The following is a 26,072-nucleotide window of genomic DNA, read 5'->3' on the forward strand; positions in this document are numbered from 1 at the left end:
CAAATTGACAAAGTTATGATTTACTTTCAAGTTGTCGTTGCATTCGGTGTCGGCCGGAATATTCGCACTGAAATTTCTGTTTAGTTAAAACCTTGAGTAATTTTAATGAAAAAATTTTAAATCAGGCTCAAATTAAGAAAGTGATATTAAAAATTCGAAGGTATATATAAAATTTTTATGAATCTGAATGGTTTCCGTGATAAATGTACAATACAATTGAATAGTGAGCAACAAAATTTTGAACGTAATTTAAATCATTGCTTAATTGGCGTGCTTTTGGAAGTGTGGTTTTTGTGATATGCGATGAATATAAAGCTTAAATTTTCATTATTGAAAATGAAATAAAAACAATGTGAAAAGCCTTTTGAGCAAGCAATCTTAAATAAATGTTAAAAATAATGTGGTAGCCGTAAAGACGTTAAGTGTTAAAAAAAGTGTAAAGTGTAAAGCTTATACACATATCTGTGAATGCATTGAAGATCGGATTATTATGGGAAAATATTTATTTAGAATTAACTAATAGTCCGTAAAAGCTACAATAGTAACGTTTTATTTCAATTTATTTCAAACATAGGGCTTGGACCATGGGACCAGTTAATCCTGGCCTACTTAAGGCAGTCTTAATTTGTATTTTGGTCATCAGTGCTGCAAGAGCAGGTGAGTGTAATAAAAAATCTCGTTAAATGCACAATATGCCGATAATTTTGAGTGTTAAAACTGAGGGAAATATAATTAAGAAATACAATATACTATTGTCATCAAATCGGACCACTTTTTGGAACAGTTTTAATAATGCCTAATTTTTAAATTCAACTGAATACCAAAATTTTGCCTAAAGTATCGTGAAACAATTTTAAAAATGTTAGTGTAAATGTGAAAAGACGACGAGTGTTCAGTACAGTGCATATAATGCAGACATAATGTATCAGAGAATGTATAATTTTAGTGAAATCTCTGTAAGCAATAACACCTATAAATTAGGCTTTGATTTGCAACATAATTACTGCTGCAAATTTAAATTCAACATGCTACAGAACTTCAATGGACCAAATGCCATTGGAATGGACCAGATCAACATATGTGTTTTAAAATTTGTTTTGCCATACTTACCTTACCCTCATATATAATTTATCGTATATATAATTTATGAAGACCTAAAATCAATTTATCAGTAGTTTAAACATAACAGGTTTAATGTAATGTCCTTAACACAAAAATTATCTCTATATAATACCAAAATTGAATCTTACGGAAAAAATTATTATATTTACATCCCTCATGGCATTAAGCTGGAGCTAATCTACACCCATTGCCCAAAGTATCTATATTAAAAATCATTATTATCGCAGTCAAATTATATACATATGCCACCCAAAATAAATCCTAGGAGTAATCCTTTCTTCCACCCACTTTATTTAGATCGATCGATAAACCAGTATAAAGTCAACGAAAGGTCGAAAGCCATTATTATGGGTGCATAGAGCACGGATCGAGACCGAGAGCGAATTTATTCTTTTTAGCACCAAGTGTGAAACTAGCCGAAAGAATCTAGATTTCCATATTCGATATATGCATTGATTTCGACCATTTATATTAGAGGTCCTATTTGTAATAAGTTTTGTTTCGATATGATTTTTTATCAAGTTAGTATTATATATTTTGTTATATATATGAAACTATATACATGAAATACGCGTCAAAAAATATTTTGTTAATATCCCTTTATCCATATATGTATAAGTATGTAGACATATGTATAAGTATCTGATAATAAAAGGATACAGAAAGTAGAGACAGAAGAATTATGAATTAATTTTCCATTAACATCTAATAAATGTGCCATCAAATACTAATTCATGAATGTGTTTTTTTTTTCTTTTTTTTACAGCAGATACTTGCAAAAGAGGATGTCCCCGATGTGAGTACTCCCATAAAATATCTAATAAATTCATAATATTTTTTCCCGGCCACACGTTTTTGTGGCTAAGGTATACATTAAATTAGTAAGCTTTTTAATATATTGAAAAAATTCTTATGCATAAAGACGAAAACGTTATAGCCGGTAAATTTGAAAATGATTGATGCAAATCAACATAGTTTGTTAAACTTTGTATTTTTTTAATCTTATATTGAAGTATGCACCAAATGAGTAAATACAAAGTTGGTTCAATCTTGATTTCGATAACGATATTGATAAGAAGCTAATCTTGTTCCATTACAAAGTCGAAGTTGATATGTTATACATCATGATGACAACTGATTCTACTTTTGAATGCAAAATTAAGTGGTGATAGTCCAGGCAATTCCAAAGATTTGGGATAGTTGACTACGTCATCCTGATTTGTAGCTATGCCAGCTCTCCTGGAACGAAATTCTACATTGAATTAATTGGTCGTTCCCTCATTATGGGTATTATATTTTGGTTTTATGTTCGGCAAAACACGATGGATAAGCCCTTTTTTCGAGTTTGTGAAGTGACAGAAATCTGTTAGAAATGTTAGTAATCCATCGAGGTGTCAACTGTTGCCCCTATTTCCGTTATTTTTTGATGGTGAAAATTAGTGAAATAGGTTCAGGAATTACCTAAGTCCTCATACACTACATTATCTATGATGACTTTCGTTATTCTTTTGGTCTTTATGAATATTTGGGTAAGTATTGTGTGCTATCTTAATAAAATTACATCAATAATTTGCGAGAGTATAAAATTTTCGGTTGCACCTTTCCTTACTTGTTACAAATTGTTTTGGACTATCGACACAATCTTATACAATTGAACAATGACATAAATATTTTAACAAAGCAACAATGATAACCTTCATAATATTATTTTTTTGTTTTCTTTTTTTTTTATTTATCGAATAGTTATTATTATCTTCCTCGCAATTTTACCATATTTACTTCTTTCTAAACCTTTCTTGGCCATGCTCGAATATTTCAATACTAAAATTAGCCAGATCGGTGTGACCGTTCTCGACTTTTTGGGAGACTAGCGAGCAGCAATTCATTTTTATATCTATAAAATACACATTTTTTATGGGAGAGTAGAAGTGAGTGTTTTAGAATTTTTCAGGCATTTTAATTAGAAGAACCATCCTTGCACCTCAAGGAATTTAAAAAAAAAAAAGAATTTGCAAAATCGGTTTAGCTGTTCTCGAGTTATGCGCTTATCAACACATTTAGCGATTCATTTTTATATTATAGAAGATATCAAAAGTATTTATCATAAATCATATTTGATTTAATAAAAAAACTTATTTGTAGGACTTTTGTCGATTTGTTTGGACGTACAACTGTTTACAAAAACGTATATGTTATTTATGGTTTATTTTCTAGCTGATGGTGAAAACATGAAATTTAAACCAGGCCATCTTTACGAATACAATTTCGATTCGGTATTGACCGTTGCCCTTGGAACAGACTCATCTACAGGAGCTGAAGATACAAGCTTAAAAGTGATTGGTACAGCTAAGGTTTTCGCTGAAGGCAATTGTGGATACACATTGCAACTTAACGCAGTCAAAGTTTCTACTACCAAGGAAGCCATTGATAAGAAGATTGTACAGAGCATTCAGAAGCCTGTGCATTTTACAATGGTGAATGGCAAAGTGGAGCCACAATTGTGCACAGATCCCAATGATAACCAATATGCCTTAAATATCAAACGCGCCGTTATATCTTTGCTTCAGTCTAACCCAGAGGATGGTGCTGAAGTCGATGTGTTTGGTCAGTGTGTGACCCATACATCGATTTCTAATAGTGCGGGGGCACAGATTGTAACTAAAGTACGTGATTTAAATTCTTGCAACTACCGGGAGAATACTCGCAGTAGCCTATTGCATGGGGTAGTCAACCAGGCTGCCGGTATAAAATCTACCCACCTTTTTAAGGCTGGCTATGTAAAGGAATCTAAATTATTGAATGGTATTGTTGAAAGTGTTCATTTGGTCGAAGATTACAACTTCGGTGTTGCCGAGAAAGATGTGAATAGCATTAGAGGAAAAGTAATAACAAATTTTAAAATAAAAAATTCAGCGGGCATACCAGCTGTCGCCCCACAAACCGGCAACCATGGCGTCTCGGTTATTTTCCAAAAACCGGAAGTATATGCTACCAAAAATTTGCCAACTTTGAAAACAGCGTTAACGCAATTAGTAAATTTACTCGATTCATATGTAAAGAAGGATAGTGCCAAAGGCTTTACTGAACTTATACGCCTGATGCGTAATGCCGATACAGATACTTTGCTTGAATTGGCTACAGTTCCCCACCCAAATGCAGTTTTGATCCGTAAAGTCTATCTAGATGCCTTATTCCGCACTGGTACCTCTGAATCGGCTAAGGCCATATTCAAGCAATTTAACAAAATGGATGAGCAAGAAAAGCTGATTGCCATCATTTCATTGAATATTGTTCAAACTGTAGACAAAGAGACTTTAAGTCAAGCAATTACTTTGCTTACACCAAATGCATCAAAACATGTATATTTGTCGATTGGTACGCTGGTTTCAAAATATTGTCAATCCAATGGATGCGAGCAAGCAGACTTAGATGTTATTACAAAGAAGTTTGTTGATAATCTAAAACACTGCAAAGCTAACACAAGGAAAGATGAAGATCGTATTGTCAATGTATTGAAAGGAGTCGCAAATATGAAGCACACAGCTAACAATGCTGTTTCTGCCTTGACCGAGTGTTCTTCACCTGGACGCTCAAATAGAATTCGCGTAGCAGCACTACAGGCTTTCCCCTCAGCCAAATGTGATGCTGTACTTACACAAAAAGCTTTAGCTTTACTCCGTGATCGTAACGAAGATTCCGAGTTGAGAATTGAATCGTATTTAGCGGCTATTGCTTGTCCGAACGCAAATGTGGCCACTGAAATCGCAGATATTGTAAACTCAGAGGAAGTTAATCAAGTTGGTGGCTTTATTGCATCCAGTCTTAGTGCAATACGCGATTCAACCGACGAACACCGTGCCAATCAGCGCTATCATTTGGGTAACATTCGTATTACAAAGCACTTTGCAAAGGATCTAAGGCGATACAGCTTCAATGATGAATTATCTTATAGAGTTGATGCCCTTGGCCTTAGTGCAAGTTCAGACTACAAACTAATATACTCTCAACATGGATTCCTACCACGGTCGGCTACATTAAATGTTAGTACGGAAATTTTCGGAACTAACTTCAATGTTTTCGAAGTTAGCGCCAGACAAGAAAATCTAGAAAACATTCTGGAATATTATGTTGGACCCAAAGGTTTGCTTAATAAGGATTTCGATGAAATAATGAAAATGGTAGAAGAAGTTGGCTCTTCTGATGGTCGAGCTCGTCGCTCCATTGCTGATGACACAACGAAATTCTCAAAGAAATACAAAACATATGGCAGTAAAAACATTCAGGATATAAATCTTGACTTATCTCTGAAATTCTTCGGCTCTGAAATGTTTTTCCTTAGTTTAGGCGACCATATACCAACCACATTAGATGAGATTATCAAAAGTTTTTCTTCGGCATGTGATAAATTGAAAAAGGAGCTATTATCGTATAACAAAGATTTTACTTTACATGATCTATTTTTGGATGTTAACGCTATTTATCCCACTGGTCTCGGTATTCCGCTAGAGCTGAACACCCAAGGTTTCGCAGCAAATAAATTAGAATTCGGAATTAGTTTGGACATTGATAGCATCATTGAACAAAATTATCTAACCACTAAATATCAAGTTAAACTTGTACCAAGCGTTGATGTAAGTTTGAAACTACAACTTGGCTTTAACGCGTATGTCTTAGCAACAGGCGTACAGGTTGAATCGAGTCTTCATTCGGCCTCCGGTGCTGACGTTAAATTCGATTTGATAAATGACGGAAATGGCTTTAATATAGACATACAGTTGCCACGAAACAAGTTGGAATTACTAAATGTAGAGGTTAATCCCGGATTCTATATAACTGAACTTGATAAGCCAACAAAGGCCATTGCTTCAAATAATAGCAACAAACCGAATTCTGAAAACTATCAAATGTGTTTCAACCAATTAGATGTTATTGGACTTAATTTATGTGTCAATATGGATGGAGTTTCAATAGGCAAAGAAGATTCATCTAAATCCGCTGATATTTACAGCTTCATACATCCAGTTAGTGTAAGCGTTTACACAGAAGTTGAAAAGAATTACAATATTCGTGGTTCATATATACTACAAACAAATAGTGGAAGTCAAGAATGGAAATTAGAGTTAAATACTCCAGGATCGCGGGAACCGCATACAGCTAGCGCTACCTTTGAGGTCGGAACAAATCTTCGTACTTATGCTAGATTAGCATTTGATACTCCTCTACATCACTTCGCTATTGAATCAGGCTTTAATAATGATAATCAGGAATTAGTATTTTATGCTCAATATGAAGATAATGACAAAGTTAACCGAAACAGAATTGGATTCCTTCGTAATGGTAATGAATATCGCCCCGTTATTGAGATACAGGATAAAAATGGTGTTTCTAATGAAATTTACGGTTATCGCATGGACGGCAAAGTTGTTTTACAGAAAACCGGTGATAAACAAGACAAATATATTTTCGACAATTTGCAAGTATCAAATAAACAAAATGAACGTGTTGTTTTGAATGGATGGAGTGAAGTGGGAAAATCGTGGTTAAACAACGAGTTACGAGTAGGTGTTGGAAAGGAGTCTTATTTGGTCAAAAGTAATTTTAAAGTGGATAAAGGCGTATATGATATTGGATTCTTTACAAACGATGAACGATCACCGCTCAATGTCTATGGCGGCTCCGCACACGTTGAATTAGGCGAACAAGTTTTCGTTGTACAGTTGGTTGGTGCAGCTGCTTCGTGGAAATTAGATTTCAATAATGAAGTACAGTACACCATTTCTGAAGGTTCCAATTCTCTTACATCCAGCAGCTTTAAACATGACGTAACTCTAAAAAATAAAAATAACATTGTTGGTCAATTTAAACTGAATGGACAAACCTCAGGTGACAACAAATTTGAAGTTGATGCCGAATTAGTACGTGGCAAGAGAGTTGCTTCCGTTTCCGTAAAATATAATGGCAATCGACATACACAAGGGGATTATATCGTTGAGGTTCACGGAAAATATAATAAGCATTTTGCTGATATCATTGCCAAATGCGATTTCAACGGTAATCGTTTTATTATTGATAACTCGCTCGCAACCAGTTGGGGTACATCGGTCACCGTTAAAGGTGAACTAGGCCAACGTTACACAGCTCAGGATATATATATAGATATTCATGGTGCAGCGCAATTCCACAAGAAGGACAAACAGATTCAATGGATTCTCAAAGTTATCGGCGCACCTGACAAGACCAATAGTGAGCTGAAAATTTCACGAGAAAATGCAGAAATTTTGAAATATAGTGGAGAACTGCAGCATCCACAGGATAAAATATCAGGAGGCAAAATCAATTTATCAGCCAAAAATGTAGCGACTTTAAGAGGCGACTTTAAAATAGCCAAAAATGGTAAAGGTGAAGCTAATGTAGCAGTCGAGACACAGAAAACTGAACAAAAGCACAAAGTTGATATAAACTCAAAATTCCATGTGCAGGCCCCCAAATATGAAGTAGAAACCACCATAACCTTCGACGGCGACAAGAAAATCTTTTTCAAAACGGAAAGTCATTTAGATAAATCAAAATTGGTAACCAAGAATTTAGCAGAAATTTCAAATAAAAAAGTTTCATTCGATGCTAATGTTGGTGTGAAAGGAGACTGGCGTGCCAATGGCGAATTACAAGGAAACTTCGTTCTTTCTATCCCCACCGGCCATGTCGTAGACGGTAATATAAAACGCAAAATTTCTACAAATAGTAAAACAGGCAACATACAAGGCAATCTTGATGTGCAACTTGGTGAAACGTACAACGGAAAGAAACGTTCTTTGTCTTACTCAACACATGCCGACAAATTTAACTTAAAAACAAAAGAGATCTCGCAAAATCATCAAGTAACGTTCATCGATGTTGATAACAAAAAATTAGAAGTATCTGCTGATATTAAACATTTACCAAAAGATCAAAACAAATTTATCGACATTAAATCCAACGTACGTGGTGATCTTCTAAATATTCCTATCGATGCGAACTTCGTAGTTGATGAATATGACAACAAACACGCTGTTTTCCGAATTGATATAAAATGTGGAGGAGCATATAATTACAATGCTAATGGTAGATACAATTTGAGTGGTAACGACAGTCCCGCTACTTTTGAAGTTCAAGGCAATATCCACTTGCCTAAGGGCAACCTCCAATCAATTCAATTTAGTTCAAATGGTAAACTGGTCAGGCCTTCTACCAACAGCGGCACGTATTTGATTGAACTGCATGTAGACGAACGTGCTGGAGATAGTCAATTCTTAGTTTTGAACACCATTTGGAAAGGTTCTCAACAACAAGGAGCTTATACATTTGATTTGGAAACTAAGGAAATGCATGGACCATTAAAATTGGAGGGTACTTATCAACATGAACAACAGGGAAACCTCAAAGACGGTCCTACTAGCGGAAAAGAGCGATATTCATTTAACTTTAACTATGACAATAACTACGTTAAAACTGCCGCTGATATCACTTACGTGGGTGTTGACACAGCCGTAGCGCATTACACATTGGATAGCAGTTTCGAATCAGCCAAAAATATTGATGTGGAAGTACGTCTTCTAAAACTTGATATTGATGGATATGAGCTTAAGTGCCAGGCAAAAAGTGGTAATAATGTATATGCATCTGTTTCCAAAATCTATCAGTCACAATATAAAAAAGGACTCGATATACACGTATCAACACCAAGTGGTAGTTCAATAGTTATTGTTGGTATATTTGAAATCTTGGGTGAACACAAAACGAAAATTACAGCAGATGTTCAAAACGTCATTGGTTTAGATTTTACAGCTAATGTAGAGTCATCACATCATGCCATCGATGATTTCTTTGTTAAAGCCAATTGGAACTCAGCAAAATTGAACCTTGATAATTATGATCTAAATGTGCGATCGCAAGACAAGTCTCTAATTATCAACCTGAAAAATGCTAAAGGTGTAATTATTGCTGGCAGTGCGACATACACTCAAAAGAAGGAAAAGAGCAAAAGCTTAATCGAATGCCAAGGACAATTGCAATATAATGGTAAAACACAAAAGGCAAATTTCCGCCTTATACATCAAATATATGACATCAATGTTGACAAGGAGGTCGGCTTTTCATATGCACTAGATGGCACCTTTGGACCAAAGAAGGGCGTGTCCACATTAAAAATAACGAACAAAGGAGTTGATGCTAAATTATCAATTTGCGAAGATAAAAAACAATGTACAAATGTGCAATTGCAGTCGATTTTATCCCAAAATGGGCAAGAAATCGATTCATCGCAAAATTCATTATTAATTGTTATTGATTTACGTGAACTTGGCTATCCTTACGAATTTGAATTTCAATCAAAGACTATTCGTCAAGGCCTGTCGCTGCAATACAGTTTAGAATCCCAGATAGTTTCAAATAATAACTTGAAATACAAGTTAGTTGCCGATATTCAACCAACAAATTCAAACATTCTGTTAAAATTACCTCATCGAGAACTCTTACTAGAGGTGAAACAGCAATTCCCTGGGCAAGGAAAATATTTTGGACATTATGAGAACTCTATCGCCTTCTACTTTGACAAAACGAACAAGCCAAAAGACGTCACACGTATTAAGGCTGTTGCAGATATAACAGGTAACGAGCTTACGGCTATAAATGTGAACAGCGAAATCAAATTTGAACATCCAACTATTCGCCCATTGACAATCTATGGTAAATTTGACGCTAATCGCCAACAAAAGAAAGTAAATAGTGAAATCATTTTCGATATATTCCGCTTGCCCGAACAGAAGATTATTGGTTCCCTGCGCACGGAAAACTTGCATCAAGGAAACGGTTTTAATATTACAACATACGAATCGCTATATTCCAAAGGTTTAGGATTTAATTATGAATTCAGCGGCCATACCGCACTTAACGTGGACTCGCAAATATTCAGTGCAGGAGCAACTGTGCACAGTGGTGCCACAGATTTAGGCGCCTCAGCAAACATCTACGCGACAAAAGACCATTCTGATTTGTCAGTTTATGTGCTAAACGAACCCATCTTACAGGTCGCAGCCAACTTCAATCACCAGAAATACGCTGTTAATGTTAACAGCAAATTGCAACTTTTCAGTCAAGATCCGATAGAGATTATAACCGATTTGCAACCAACACAACTGAAACTCATTGCTAAACGCAAAGGTCTTGTTGATCTCAACGCCGATGTGAAACTGGGCAAAGAACTTAAGCTCAATATACAAGGCACGGGCAAACAATTATTCAACGGCCGTATCGCGCTGGATGCACCGCACTTTTTGCAGACTTCTTATTCCAGTAACAGCGAAGACATTAAATCATTTTTGGTAAATGAACATTGACAATATTTATTAAAGTCCATTTTTTAACTTATTAAATATATATTTTTTTGTAGAATGCTGTCGAATCTGAGACCAAAAAAGATACTGAGACAACAGTTCAGAAAATCAAGAACAAATTTAAATATATACGCGAAACTCTCGACCAACAAGCAAAATTGTTGAAGGATAGTGCACCCGACCTTTCCCGATTGAAGAACAACTATGAAGCAAATATCAACGAAATCGGCCATGAATTAGAGAACGATCCTGCTTTGAAAGAAATCAGTGAAAACTAGTAAGTAATTTAAGAAAATTGTTTGCAAACCTTTATATATATGTGACAATGTATTTTTCAGTCAAAAAATTTACGCTAAATTTACCAAAATTGCGGGCGATTTGTCGAAGAACGCTGCCAAATCCTATGAGAACTTATATAAGTCTGTTGCAGAATTGTATGAAAAATTGGAATCATCATTAAAGGAAATGGTGTTGCCAGCATGGGAAGACCTGTTGGTTACCGCCTCCAATGTTCTTGGAGACTTGCGCGTACAAGTGGTAAATTTGGTAACTGAATTGGTCCAAGAAATTTGGGTTGCTTTAGAACAATATGGACCTGCTCTGAAAAATTATGGTAAAGCCGTTAACGACGCATTGAAGCCATTAAGCGAAGCTGTCGAAGAACTCGTGAAAGCAGCAACCGATGCAGTAGAAGACATCTTTGAGGAACTCAGGGAATATTTAACAAAACTACCTACCATTGATGACCTGTATAGTGAATTTAAGGAGCAAGTGATCAAACTGCGTCTTGTAGAGAACACTTTACAATTCTTGAACGAAATCTTTGATCAACTCCATATTTTGCCAATGACGCCTGAATCTGTAGAATTCCTAGAAAAAATGCGGGAATACACAGAATCTAAACTCACTAACAAGCCAGTAAGTGATGAGCAAGTATTACAGGAACTAATAAATCTATTTGTGAGAGCTGTACGTTCCATTTGGACTAATTTGGATGTAAACTCGCCTGTAGGATCAACCGACATTTCAGAAAATATACTTACTTCTCTACTGGGTATCACATCAGATTCCTTTGATATTCTTGATAAACTGCCAACTGTATTAACATTCCGATTCAGCGTTTTAAATTACCTATTGAATGAAAACTGGGAAAATGTTTTAAGCGAAAAATACCTTAAGTCATGGCCTTTCTTCCAAGATTTCAATCTACATGGTCACATTGCTGATGGTCACCAAATCTTCACATTCGATGGTCAACATTACACTTTTCCTGGAAGCTGCAAGTATATATTGGCCCAAGACAGTGTTGACAATAATTTCACTGTGGTCGCTCACCTTAACAATGGCAAGCTTAAATCTATTACATTAACTGATCGGGACGGTGATTTCGCTGAAATTTCAGACTCTGGTGCTTTAAAAATTAATGCCAAAGATGCTGAATTCCCTCAGCATTTCAACGGCATTCATGTTTGGCGTTTGTTCTACACTGTCTGGTTGCACTCGGAATATGGTGTGGAAATTATGTGTACTCAGGATTTGAAGATCTGCAATGTGAAAGTAGATGGTTTTTACACAAGCAAAACACGCGGTCTTCTTGGCAATGGTAATGCGGAGCCATACGATGACTTCATTCAAGTAGATGGCACTATATCTCAAGACTATGCTACGCTCGGCAATGCATACGGTTTAGGAAAGTGCGCACCGGTAACTGCTAAACCAACGGATGCAATTCCTCGTTCAGAAATTTGCACCGACCTATTTAGTCTAGAGTCGCCATTAACAACAGGCTATATCTTTGAAAATCCCGCACCATATCGCGCAAGATGTGATGCCGCAGTCGCTGAAGCCGCCGAAAAAGAAAAAGAAGCCGCAGCATGTATAATAGCTACCGTTTATGGATCTGCGCTGAAATTCAAAGAGATTCCAACACAGTTACCATCTCGTTGCTTGAAGTGTGTTGGCCCTGCCGGACAACGTGAATTAGGCCAGAAGTTCGCTGTTAAAATACCAAATAATAAAGCTGATATTGTTTTCGTCGTCGATTTAGACATTAGTTCGACTGTGCTTAGCAATTTGGTTGCGCCAGCTATATTGGAAGTACGTGAATCGCTAAAAACACGTGGCTTCACTGATGTGCAAATCGGATTGATTGCTTACAATGAATCGCAACTTTATCCAGCTGTTTTAACTAGTGACGGTGGAAAACTTAATTATCAAGGCAACTTAGGCGATGTGCAACTTAATGGTCCAAAGAATATTTGCATACACTGCGTCACACAAGAGGTGGCAGATCCAAAGGTTGTCGAAATATTTAAGAGCATTGAATCAGTCCTCAAGAGTATCATACCACAATCAGACGAAAAGGCATTCAGATTAGCTCTCAATTATCCATTCCGCGCTGGAGCTGCAAAGAGCATTGTTGGAGTCCGTAGTGATACTTTGGAGTTCGTAAACTTGGTAAGAATTTATTTAAAAAATAGTAAAAAATATATACTAAATTATAATTTTCGTTTTAATTTTAAGTTCAAATTGGTACGTGCTCACTTAACCGATGCAGAAACAAGCTTTAATGGGGCTCTACTGCACCTGATTGGGCCTGTTAATGATCTGTCTGTGGAAGGCATTCCTAAGGAGAAATTAGTCGGTAAGAAAAATATTATATATTATATAATTAAACAATATTCTTTGTATTATATATGTACATATTCTAGAGTAAAATAATTTCTTATTTGCAGGATTTAACTCTCGTTTGATTGCTACATTAGACGGTAAAGATGCCAAAAAGCGTCAAAAATTACAATTCGGAAATGATATTGGCATCGATTTTGTACTCAACAATGGTGGCTGGGTTTTCGCAACACAAAACTTCGATCAGCTGAAACCGAATGAACAGAAAAAGGCTCTCAACCAAGTGGTAAACACGTTAGCCGATACACTTTTCAGGACCGAAATAGTTAGCGAGTGTGAATGTGAAGTGGCACATGGTTTGCATGCCCAGCACCGATGTGTAATTAAATCGTCAAATTTCTTGCCAAACAAAAAGGTCAAAGCGAAATAGATTGATAATTAATTATTTCATCTTAATTTGAAATCTATAAACGAAGAACGATACAATAAATAGTACTGCTTTTGTTACAATAAAAAATAATAATATACCAAAACCCAAATACTGTAATTATTTAAATATAAAAATCCTTAAACCGTCACGCTAAATACAAGACTTCACTGCCTGATGTCCCAATATCGCAAAAGAAATTTACTATCATGTAGAAAAACTCATAAACGGCAACTGTCTAAATCAAAACGAGTCAGGAAGGGCTAAATTCTGCACATTTTACACTATCGCAATTTATTTCTTCTTCTTCTTGACTGGCGTGGATACCGCTTACGCGGTTATAGCCGAGTCCAAAACAGCGCGCCACGTATCCCTCCTTCTGGCAGTTTGGCGCCAATTGGTTATTCTAAGCGAAGCCAGGTCCCTCTCCACCTGGTCCTTCCATCGGAGTGGAGGTCTCCCTCTTCCTCTGCTTCCACCAGCGGGTACTGCATCGAATACTTTCAGAGCTGGAGCACCTTCATCCATTCGAACAACATGTCCTAGCCAGCGTAGCCGCTGTTTTTTTATTCGCTGGACTATGTCTATGTCGTCGAATAACACATACAGCTCATCGTTCCATCGTCTGCGGTATTCGCCGTTGCCAATTCTTAAGGGACCATAAATCTTCCGTAAAACCTTTCTCTCGAAAACTCCTAGTGGCGTCTCATCGGATGTTGACATCGTCCACGCTTCTGCACCGTAAAGTAGGACGGGAATGATAAGAGACTTGTTGAGTTTGGTTTTTGTTCGTCGAGAGAGGACTTTACTTTTCAATTGCCTACTTAGTCCATAGTAGCACCTGTTGGCAAGAGTGATTCTGCGTTGGATTTCCAGGCTGACATTGTTATTGCTGTTAATACTGGTTCCCAGGTAGACGAAATTATCTACAACTTCAAAGTTATGACTGTCAACAGTGACGTGGGAGCCAAGACGCGAATGCGCTGACTGTTTGTTTGACGACAGGAGATATTTCGTCTTGTCCTCGTTCACCACCAGACCCATACGCTTCGCTTCCTTATCCAGTCTGGAGAAAGCAGAACTAACGGCGCGGGTGTTGTTTCCAATGATATCGATAGCATCGGCGTACGCCAGTAGCTGTACACTCTTATAGAAGATTGTACCTTCTCTGTTTAGCTCTGCAGCTCGTATTATTTTCTCCAGCATCAGGTTAAAGAAATCACACGAGAGTGAGTCACCTTGTCTGAAACCTCGTCTGGTATCGAACGGCTCGGAGAGGTCCTTCCCGATCCTGACGGAGCTTTTGGTGTTGCTCAACGTCAGCTTACACAGCCGTATTAGTTTTGCGGGGATATCAAATTCAGACATCGCGGCATAAAGGCAGCTCCTTTTCGTGCTGTCGAAAGCAGCTTTAAAGTCGACAAAGAGATGGTGTGTGTCGATCCTATTTTCACGGGTCTTCTCCAAAATTTGGCGCATGGTGAATATCTGGTCTGTTGTTGATTTTCCAGGTCTAAAGCCACACTGATAAGTTCCAATCAGTTTGTTGACGGTGGGCTTTAGTCTTTCACACAATACGCTCGACAGAACCTTATACGCGATGTTGAGGAGGCTTATCCCACGGTAATTGGCGCAAATTGTGGGGTCTCCCTTTTTGTGTATTGGGCAGAGTACACTGAGATTCCAATCGTCAGGCATGCTTTCTTCCGACCATATTCTGCAAAGAAGCTGATGCAAGCACCTTATCAGCTCTTCGCCGCCGTATTTGAATAGCTCGGCCGGTAATCCATCGGCACCCGCCGCCTTATTGTTCTTCAAGCGGGTAATTGCTATTTGAATTTCTTCACAGTCGGGCAATGGAACATCTGCTCCATCGTCGTCGATTGGGGAATCGGGTTCACCATCTCCTGGTGTTGTACTTTCACTGAGATTCAGCAGGCTGGAGAAGTGTTCCCTCCACAAACTCAGTATACTCTGGTCATCAATAACTAGATCACCTCTGGGGGTCCAACAGGAGTGTGCTTCGGTCTTGAAACCTTCAGTTAGTCGCCGGATCTTTTCCAGTCGGCCAGCTTGTCAAGCTCTTCATACTCACGCATTTCGGCCTTTTTCTTTTTTTGTCTGTAAATGCGTCTCGCTTCACTCTTCGTTTCGTTGATATAGCTTTAGTAGTTTACGAGATATGTACGGTGCCAAGCCCACTTTCCCCAAAACATTACATCCAAATATGTCCCTTCATAGTGCGATCCTTTGTATTAAATTTTATTTCCATAGCTTTATTTATGGCTTAGTTATAGAACATTATATGTGTTTGGTCATTTTGTGGGCGTGGCAGTGGTATTCGATAGTGATATTCGAAAGCAACCTTCCTATGGTGCCAAGAAATCAGTGTGCCAAGTTTCATGAGTTCAGTTAGTCGCCGGATCTTTTCGTAAAATTTCCGAACATTACCCCTGTCGGCCAGCTTGTCAAGCTCTTCATACTCACGCATTTCGGCCTCTTTCTTTTTTTGTCTGTAAATGCGTCTCGCTTCCCTCTTCGTTTCGTTGATATAGCTTTAGTAGTTTACGAGATATGTACGGTGCCAAGCCCACTTTCCCCAAAACATTACATCCAAATATGTCCCTTCATAGTGCGATCCTTTGTATCAAATTTTATTTCCATAGCTTTATTTATGGCTTAGTTATGGCACTTTATGTGTTTTTGGTCATTTTGTGGGCGTTGCAGTGGTATTCGATAGTGATATTCGAAAGCAACCTTCCTATGGTGCCAAGAAATCAATGTGCCAAGTTTCATGAAGATATCTTAATTTTTACTCAAGTTAAAACTTGCACAGAATTACGGACGGACAGACAGACATCCGGATTTGAACTCCACTCTTCCCCCTGACCACTTTAGGGTATATATAACCCTATATCTAACTCGTTTAGTTTTGGGTGTTACAAACAACCGTTATGTGAACAAAACTATAATACTCTCTTAGCAACTTTGTTGCGAGAGTATAAAAACCTTATGGTATTACGGTAGTGGCCATTATGCCGTTATAGGCATCTATGGAAGTATTCAATAAGTCAATTAAAACCGTGAGGCTGGTATTCAGTTCAACAGCACGGTTCGGTAACGAAAGCAAGTATAACATTTAGCTTTAGGTTAATTATAACAAGAAAGAAAAGCCTAAGTTCGGGTGCAACCGAACATTTTATACTCTCGCAATTTACTGATTTATTTTTATTAATACGTAAGAGAACCGACTGCATAAAGTTTGGTTTATATAGCTTCATTCTTTTTACGAGATATGTAAAAATAACATCCAAATATGCCCCTTCCTGGTGCAGTACTTTCTTCCAAATTTTACTTGTATAACTTTATTTATGGTTACTTTATCTGTTGTCGGTTTTCGCCATTTTGTGGGCGTGGTATGCCCATTTTTGAAAGCTCTCACGGTCCCAAGGAACATGTGTTCCAAGATTCATCAAGATATCTCACTTTTTACTCAAGTTATCCGTTGCACGGACGAACGTAAGACAGACATTCGGATTTTGACTCGTCTCGTCACCCTGATCATTGATATATATAACCCTATATCTAACTCGTTTAGTTTTATGACTTACAAACAACCGTTATGTGAACAAAACTATAATACTCTCTCATCTATGTTTGTAAATGTTTCGTTATAATATATCGAGCCTTTACCGCCATTTTAGCGTAAGCGACAAAAACCAAACTTTACAGGAGAAGGTTTTTTTTAAATACTTTTAACCTTTAATGTGGTAGTAATTTAAAATTTCTCATACATTAATGCTTAATTAAATTTTGGTTTTTGTCGCTTACGCTAAAATGGCGGTAAAGGCTCGATATGTTATTGATGATGTATGCACATTATTCCAACGTAATTGACCCCTGTAACCTTTATGTGTTTATAATATCAAAATTAACCACCGCAAAATATGTAAATGCTTGAACTAAATGATGAAATGAGTTGCTTAAAAACCTTATAACCTTAAAAAATAAATTACACATTTTTATTGCATTTAGCGTTTTCCTTTAATTGGTCTTGAAATTTTCGCTTGGTCAGGCTATTCTAAAATTAAGCGAGTATAAATTAATCAATCTCCAGATAATTAAATAACTAATGTACAAGTCTTCAAATTCAACTAACCGGAGATTTCTGTATTTTTATATACAAGCATATTTATATTATATATATTTTTAATACATAATTTATTAATGTATAAATATTTTAAAATTTATTTATTATTCTAAATCATCTACGCAATAGCTATAGACTGATTTATGTTTATATTTCCATTATTTATGTACGTTTTCATAAAATTAGCTGCTAAATTTATTGAATAAATATACATATGTTCTAATTATATCTACTATTGTCTCAATTTAATCTTTTAGTTTATATGAATGCAAGCCGTTGCTTGTACGCTTATAAATCTTAATGAATGAGTTGTATATTTTGTCACCTCATTTTCAACTTTCCTATCTACATAAATACATGGTATAGTTTGAAGCTGAGTCAGCCAAGCAACCATTATACATAATTACATGTTTGTATATGAAAGTTATCGGAACTTAGAGTTTCAGTTTACTAATTCACTATTGAGTACAATGTTTTAAAAACCACACAAGTAGATTATGAATGTCCACCGTAGCAACATACGCATATTTACATACATATGTACTTTACATAAACGCAATAATTACAAAACATCAAATCTATTATAAAAAAAAATAATACTTTGTTAATTTATTATGAAAATCCCATTTGAATTTTGCTGAGGGTATGCACACTTTTTAATTATAATAATGTACGTAAATTTACATATATTTGCCTCAACATGCCGTTAAGTAGGTCCATATTCCACCAATATTGTTTTTAGTTGCGTCAATATACAACGCATACATACATACAGCCTTAACGGTATGAACCCAAGTAACCACTTTGTAATTACTCGAATAAGGTTATTCAGCTTATCCTTGGTACCATAGAAATTCGGTGTATTAATATAGAATTAATGGTCAAAAATCCCCTGGTCAGATCTTAATTGTAGACCCAAGAAGCTACAGTCAGTCATGATAGTAGTTAACAAATAATATTGAGGAAAAGTAATTTTATTTTGTTCGGTATTTAATTACAGAAGTAACCTAGAACATATTGAAAGTGTCCACTGCCATATATATATGTATATTGTTGTTAATTGCGGTATGAACTCTACTGAAACCCGGGAAAGCGCCTGATGTTGAATGTAATACGAAATTCTTACATTAGAACTCAACAAATCGGTCTACTACACTTAATATAGTGTTTAAAAATATTTATATACAAATACAAAAACGTAAACGGGAAAGCGCCTGATGTTGAATGTAATACGAAATTCTTACATTAGAACTCAACAAATCGGTCTACTACACTTAATATAGTGTTTAAAAATATTTATGTACAAATACAAAAACGTATTATTGGAATTTTTGGAAAATGAACGCATAAACGATATAAAGAGGATCTATAAATGTATATTCAACCAAATTATGTAGTGTTACATAGTATATGCTCGCGCATACACCCTACAAAATAGCGATAACAACTACCTAAAACTATTTAACAGTAAATAATGTGCAAAAACAATATTAACAAGTAAGGAAGAGCTATGTTCGGGTGTAACCGAACATTTTATACTCTCGCAATTTATTTATTTAATTTTATTAATATAACACACAATTTGATTCACGTAGTTGGCATATATACGGTATAAAGTCCATTGAAAGTTATAAAACCCTAACATAAGGTATATGGAAACTAGGGGAAGTTATTACCCGATTTCACTCATTTTTGGCACGGAGGTATATTATTAGAAGACAAATATTCCCTCTGAATTTCTTCAAAATATCTGAGAAACTTACCTATATTTTCGCTACAAAATGTATTAGAAGAACTGAGGCCTTCATGGTCGCTATATGGGGTCTTGACATCTTATTATCCGATTTCAACGAATTTTAGAAAGGCGATCCCACTCTATAAATGCAGAATTTGTGCAAAGTTTTGTTCCGAAATCTTCACTGTCAGGAGAATGTTATGAACCGAATTTCGAGTAGTTTCGGAGATATGGTTTTTGACCCATAAGTGGGCGGAGCCACGCCCATTTCAAACTTTGTATACCAATTTTAGTGCAGCTCGTCTGTACCATCTTTACCATGAAATTTAACGTTTATAGTGCTTTTCTTTAATGAATTAAAGCGTTTTTAGTAGTTTTCAACATAACCTTTGTATGGGAGGTAGATGTGGTTATAATCCGATTTCCTCCCTTTTTGGACTATATAAAGAAATGCCAGAAGAAAACGACTCCTGGGAGTTTCGTTGATATAGCTTTAGTAGTTTACGAGATATGTAAAAAAAACTTAGTAGGGGCAGTGGCCCGATTTTGCCCGTTTTCACTACCAACCTCCTCAGGGTGCTAATGAATATGTGTACCAAGTTTCATTAAGACATCTCAATTTTTACTCAAGGACGGTTAGACATCCGGATTGCAACTCCACTAGTCATCCTGATCATTTATGTATATATATATATATATTTATAAGCCCATATCTAACTCTTTTATTTCTTGGTGACACAAACAACCGTTACGTGAACAAAACTATAATATTCTCTTTAGCAACTTTGTTGCGAGAGTATAATCATAGACAATGTGTTTCTTAATATATAAAATAAGTATAAAATATATATGTACATGTGTATATATGTACATGTGTATATATGTACATATATATATATATATATATGTATTCAGCTCAATTGAGAATTGTACTCCAATAATTTAGAATCCCAAATTACATATATGTACGTACGCAAGTATGCATGGATCTTAAAAATTATTCAAAGCTCAGTTCATATAGCCTTTTCTTCAACTTAATCTAAAGCGTCTTCTTCGTTTTTACTACAATGAAAAAGGTTAACTACCATCATACCGTGACATCAATTCATGTTTCATTCATCACAGTAATAATATTTCTAAGAATCTATAGTAATGCATTTCTTTATTGTGATTCTCAGGCATGAGACAGCACTTTTTAAGTATTGAATTGACTTGCCTGTATTATAACAAAGTTTAAATACGTTAAATATTAATATGCACCTATTTATTTGCATACATACCTTTGTACAATAGTAACCGCTTATGAGAGTATACCTATGTTCATAATTATAAATAATAACCCTAATAAAAAACCTAATGAACTTGTAAAAAGCTTTGTTCATTCACTCTGGCCATATAAATAAATATATAATTATGAACAGATATGAATGTGTACATATATGTAAGTATTTTTTATGCACATAGTAGATTTTGTTTGCTACTTCTAAGTATAGAATGCACTTAGTACATAGATATATTTATATGTTTACTACCTATATATATATTTGTACACATACTTTAACACGTGCGTGAATTAGACCATCATCCTCAATTGACCAAATTAGGAGACAAATACATTTATTAAATGTCTAATTCATGCATTCATGGAAGTGTGTTTAAAGGTCCATGTACTATATAAAAATTCATATTATGTATTATTTGCTATAATATGAATTACTATATAAATATGAATGTGTCTATAAATATGTGTGTATCAGAGAGCAGCTTCGGGTATGTTCAAGTGTGTTCAATCACACTAGCTTAAATTCGGTACGAGTGTGTCGTAACACTCTTCAAACACGTGTTCGATCGAGTTTGGAACCCGAAGCGAAAATAACGCAAACGAACAATCACGACGCTCCTATGTTCGAGTTCAAGCAGTAAACTCGGATTTTATGTATATTATATTTTCGGGTGTGTCGTGCACGTGTTGATTGTGATCAACACACTCGAGTGGCACTCGAAAACCAAAAAATAATTGATAAACATAAGTACACACATATGTATGTACATATGTTGGCGTTGGAATGACGCGTTCTGTCTTAGCTTTTTTGGTTGAATAATTTGAATATTAGACGTACATAGTACATATTATAAAAGAATAATTCAATTTAAGAATAGAATTCACTCAAGACTTATTTTATTTATTAATTTATAAATCATAAATAAAAAACATTTCATTGCACTTAAATATTTTAATTTTTTTTAAATCACAAATTTCAGGTGTAGACCAGATAAGGTGTTTGTGCCATTGGAAATGTTCTCACAACAGAAATTTTCTATCGTTGTCATTATGAATTATAAAAAGTAAACAAAACAAACAAAACCACTAATCGTTGACAATCACTACGCAATAATAGCATGTCTGCCAATTACATACATACATATTCTCAAAATTTATGCACACTCGTGTGTGACTCGATCACATTCAATACGATCGGGTTAGAGTTCCAGCTCGTTCACAAACGAGTGTCAACTAGGCACTCTGTTAAAACAAGCATATATGCTTGTGTTTCGAGTGTCGCGAAAGGCTCGTTCGTTTTGAACATGTCTCCAAGCGATCAATACGTGTATTCATACCGAAAAGTTTGATCAAACAAAATCAGAGTGGACATTCGAGTGTGCACGAAAATGATATACCCGTTGCAGCTCTCTGGTGTGTATTTAAGTATACAGACATCCATATATAATAGTATGCATTGTTTTATTAATTATATAATTTCTTTATATAATCTGAACAATATTCACTTAAAATGAAAAACTTACATGTAAACCCTAACTATTATTACCTAAGCAGTTCCAGTTATCTCATTAGTAGTCACCTGTAACTTATATTTTTAATCATGTAATGTAGTCGCGATTCTGAGTATATTCCTCATTATATCGGCCGGCTGTGAATACAAAATTTATTTAGCATGTTCAGATTAAATAATTTGTGCACATACACATACTATGTACACTATGACATATGTACATACGTATATGCATTTACTAAATGTTCCTTACCGTCTTCCATTAGTATCACGGGAGTGCTTTCAGAATTTGTGCTGGACACTGAATGTGGCATCATGCTAAACTCATCCTCCATAAGGAACGGCGGGTTCCAGCGTGGCCGTGGTGTAGACCGATGCGGTACATTTGAACCACCAGCGATCGGGGATGAATACAAACTAAGATTAGTTGGACTGATAACACCGGAAATTGTAGAGATTGAACTAGTGTAACCAAGAATCTGCAAAATATGCTTCTAATAAGTTAGTACAAGCGATCGCCTTGTTTAATGTATAATAAACAATAAATAGTAGTTTCCTAAAATATTGATATTTTATTCGCAGATTTATATGTACATGGAAGAATTCCTGCTGAGGTTGATAAGGCAAATGGAGAATTATACTGGTAACATACCTTTTTATTTATGTACAATTACCATTACCATTATTTTAAGTACATAAATATATGATAGAATGCAAATAATAAACGAATTAATAATATATACTTACTGGAGTTGTTTGCGAATGGAAATGATTGAAATACTCCCGGCTCGTGGCTGGCGAGTACGATTGTGCGCCAAGGCGACCAAGCGTCGAGGATTTTGTGGTTCGTACAACGTCTATATGTCCTTGTGGACTTATCGGAGGGGGTGGCGAACTAGACACTACAATATCGGTTGAACTACAACTACTATTATTGCTTCCACTAGTAGCTGATGTATTCGTTTGCATATTGGAACTGGGCACTGCGTTGATCGCATCCGTTGTACTCGAAACCGAACTTGCATTACCGTTGCCACCACCAGTGTTAGTGGTTGTGTTCGACGTCACGATTTGACCATTTGGTTCACTGTGCTCGACTGTAGTATGTTGTGTATGTAATTGCGTGTGGCACTGTGTATGGTGTTGATGATTTTGTTGATCCTGCTGCGATTGCTGATGTCTTGTTGATTCCTTAGCCAATTGATTTGAGTTTGGAGGTGTTCCAGATGATGGTGGGGATTCTACCATTGTCAAATCACCTGTGGACCGGATAATAGCGACTGGCCGCGCCATCGGTGGCAAAGGTGGCGGAGGTAACATGGTACTGTACTGTTGATAATGAGAGGCTGGTGCGGTTGGCGCTGCGGACGATAATTTGGTATTACGACTAGATGTCGTTCCGCCTGCAGTTACTGTTTGTAACTGAAAATGGGTTTGAGGGTGTAGCGGGTGATGTACTTCATTAATATGAGCAGTGCTATTTCCCGTTTCTTGACAAACATAGGTGACAAACTCGGACATATCATGTCCACTTACAACTTCCGAAGAATATTTGGAAATCGAAGCAGCTGCAGCTGCAGCAGCAGCTGCTGTTATTTGGGAGCCATGACTGTGTAAATTTTGTTGGTGTTCATGGTGTTGGGTTTGTTGCCTTTGGTGATGGTTATGCTGAGTACTGCTATCATTGGAATCTGATGGACCATTTGGACTATTATGTAATTGATAGTACATTGCGCCAGGGCTCACTGAATTAGTGACCAACGCCGAAGTAACATTGTGCTGGATTAAGACTAATTGAATTTTAAATTGAAGATAATTATGAATATATATAAATATACAGGTCGTATTAATTTTAGTTTCAGTTTTTAAATTTTACAGTTACCTTCATTCGATCGCACTTGACTCATATTTAATAATGAGCGATTTAGTGTAGGCGTATACCGTTGAAGCGTCGATATATCACCTCCTTGAATGTTTGCACCCGTCGAATCACTTGGACGCAATATCACAGAAAATCCACTACCGCTACTATTGTTTCCCACAACATCAGGTGGTGAAGCACACGTGTCGGTTTTACATACAGATACACCGGCTGTTCCTTGAGCTCTTAAAAGGGGAGATGGAGGCAAATGCATATTGCGTGGATCAACGAAGTCGACTATTAGCATGAGTAAATAAATAATATTTTAGTTGAATACTGATAGCTAATTATATTTTTTAATGTGAGGTTTCTTACTACTATACCCAGCAGGAACAATCATGGAAGAACCCGATGCAACCGATCGGCTGGAATCCGTGTTTGCTAACATATTATTTGTCGCTGCCAAGTTGCTGGGGACATCAACACCAACGCCAATTGATGATGGTGGCAACTGATATGTGTTACATTCATAGGCTCCGGCGGAATTCTCCATTTTAATATGACTAACATTTGCAGATAATAAGCTATTACTTGCTTCATCGAGAATAGATGCTATGCAATAGAATAAGATAATCTCACATTTTATTTCCTCTTCATTTACTTATTAACGCATATATATTTTATATAGATATAACTAAATCTTTTGACATAAACCGAGTTATCCTACATACACATATATTAATCTCTAAACCTACCTTTAGAGAGTCTCCACAATTCCTTGGATGAAAAAACACCAGTAGCCAATATTATATCGTTACATATAACTCCATTGTAAGGATTATGGCTGTAACCTAATTTTGTGTAAAACTGATTAGTTACTACAGTTACAGTGATACTATTATTTCTTCTTTACAGAGAAAAGCAATACAGGAATATAATTCTTAAGTTTAATGATCATCGCAACTTTAATGAGCACTGGTATTCTGGCAAACAAAAATGTTTAACTATTCTGAATTATATTATATTATTCTCAAACTTTTAGGGGCTTATGTGATTAGGAGTGTTAATTACCTTTCTGTTTGCGTGCTTCATCATCTTTCTTTATTTCATTCATGTTGTTATTGTTGCCATTCGTATTACTGTTGACGTTTACATGGTTGTGTTCATTATTAAACGAGAATAATGCTGTTGATGTAGGCGGCGGCGATGGCGTAGTTGGACTGTGTAGTGGATCATGTGTATTGATGAAATTCGCTAAATACAGGTCCAGTTCACGAACAGATACATTTATATGATAAGGATTTACACATAGGCTAGGGTGCGTGCATTCGGGATTTTTTTCTAGTCTCTCTCCATCTGTACTTTCGAGCGGTATCGCCTTAAAAAGTATAACCATAACCAAATCCAAGCGCCACACTTTATCTGCTTGTCGCAAACAGTCGATTCGTCGCATTTTTCCTTTCTGATCGGGATTCGAAAGTACGCAAATCGATTTTCGTTTACCGGTGATGGATTGCACGAAATCTTCTCGACATTCCTGAGTAATATCTTTGCGCAGTTTGCCTAACAACCTTGACGCCCACTTTTGTTTTACCTCCGCTTTTTCATTCTATCGCGTAAATGCAAACAGAATCATAAATGAAATATAATTTTATATGAAATGAAAAAATGATTTTATATGTAATAATTTATTATTAATGTATTAATTCCCGCAAAACTGTATTATAAACAAGTATGGTATAGCTAAGTTCGGATGCAGCTATGTGTTATATGGGACCCGATTTTCAATTTCTGGTTTATTAGGGAAATTTTAGCATTAAATCTTACTTGTAGTTCATCCTTGCAATGTCGCTCCTCCTCCAGTGACATACGTTTTTCATGCTTTTTGTAGTACTTTCGTTTGGCAGCTTGCAAATTGAACCATGAATAGGAAAACGATTTGACAAACGGCAAGAGAGCCTCAATGAACGGATGAAATTCATCCTA

The 26,072-nt window shown here is 36.0% G+C and overlaps 2 protein-coding genes across 7 annotated transcripts in view; one reads left to right on the forward strand and one right to left on the reverse strand.

Annotated features, from left to right (window-relative positions):
- Rfabg_1 (apolipophorins) lies at positions 1 to 13,654 on the forward strand. 2 transcript variants are annotated; one of them, XM_011195302.3, is made up of 8 exons: positions 1 to 160; positions 575 to 657; positions 1,889 to 1,918; positions 3,337 to 10,481; positions 10,550 to 10,770; positions 10,832 to 12,950; positions 13,017 to 13,137; positions 13,229 to 13,654. In XM_011195302.3, exons 2-8 carry the CDS (start codon positions 585 to 587, stop codon positions 13,549 to 13,551), a joined length of 10,032 nt encoding a protein of 3,343 aa, XP_011193604.1. In that variant the 5' UTR covers positions 1 to 160; positions 575 to 584; the 3' UTR covers positions 13,552 to 13,654. The 2 variants fall into 2 exon arrangements, with proteins under 2 accessions (XP_011193604.1, XP_028900752.1); XM_029044919.2 differs by having other exon boundaries at positions 1,892 to 1,918.
- The window catches only part of LOC105219279 (hybrid signal transduction histidine kinase I), a 23,881-nt gene continuing 11,266 nt past the window's right edge, over positions 13,458 to 26,072 (reverse strand). For all 5 annotated transcript variants that reach the window (XM_054235513.1, XM_029044900.2, XM_054235514.1 and 2 more), the window contains exons 4-11: positions 25,914 to 26,069; positions 25,158 to 25,695; positions 24,842 to 24,937; positions 24,462 to 24,698; positions 24,108 to 24,383; positions 22,973 to 24,015; positions 22,479 to 22,704; positions 13,458 to 22,363 (exon numbers count right to left, since the gene is read on the reverse strand). In XM_054235513.1, the coding sequence (XP_054091488.1) occupies positions 22,314 to 22,363; positions 22,479 to 22,704; positions 22,973 to 24,015; positions 24,108 to 24,383; positions 24,462 to 24,698; positions 24,842 to 24,937; positions 25,158 to 25,695; positions 25,914 to 26,069 (2,622 nt within the window). In that variant the 3' untranslated portion in view covers positions 13,458 to 22,313. The remainder of the gene's footprint in view (positions 22,364 to 22,478; positions 22,705 to 22,972; positions 24,016 to 24,107; positions 24,384 to 24,461; positions 24,699 to 24,841; positions 24,938 to 25,157; positions 25,696 to 25,913; positions 26,070 to 26,072) is intronic.

This window comes from Zeugodacus cucurbitae, chromosome X, assembly GCF_028554725.1.
Source record: "Zeugodacus cucurbitae isolate PBARC_wt_2022May chromosome X, idZeuCucr1.2, whole genome shotgun sequence".
NCBI classification, from domain to species: Eukaryota; Metazoa; Arthropoda; class Insecta; order Diptera; family Tephritidae; genus Zeugodacus; species Zeugodacus cucurbitae.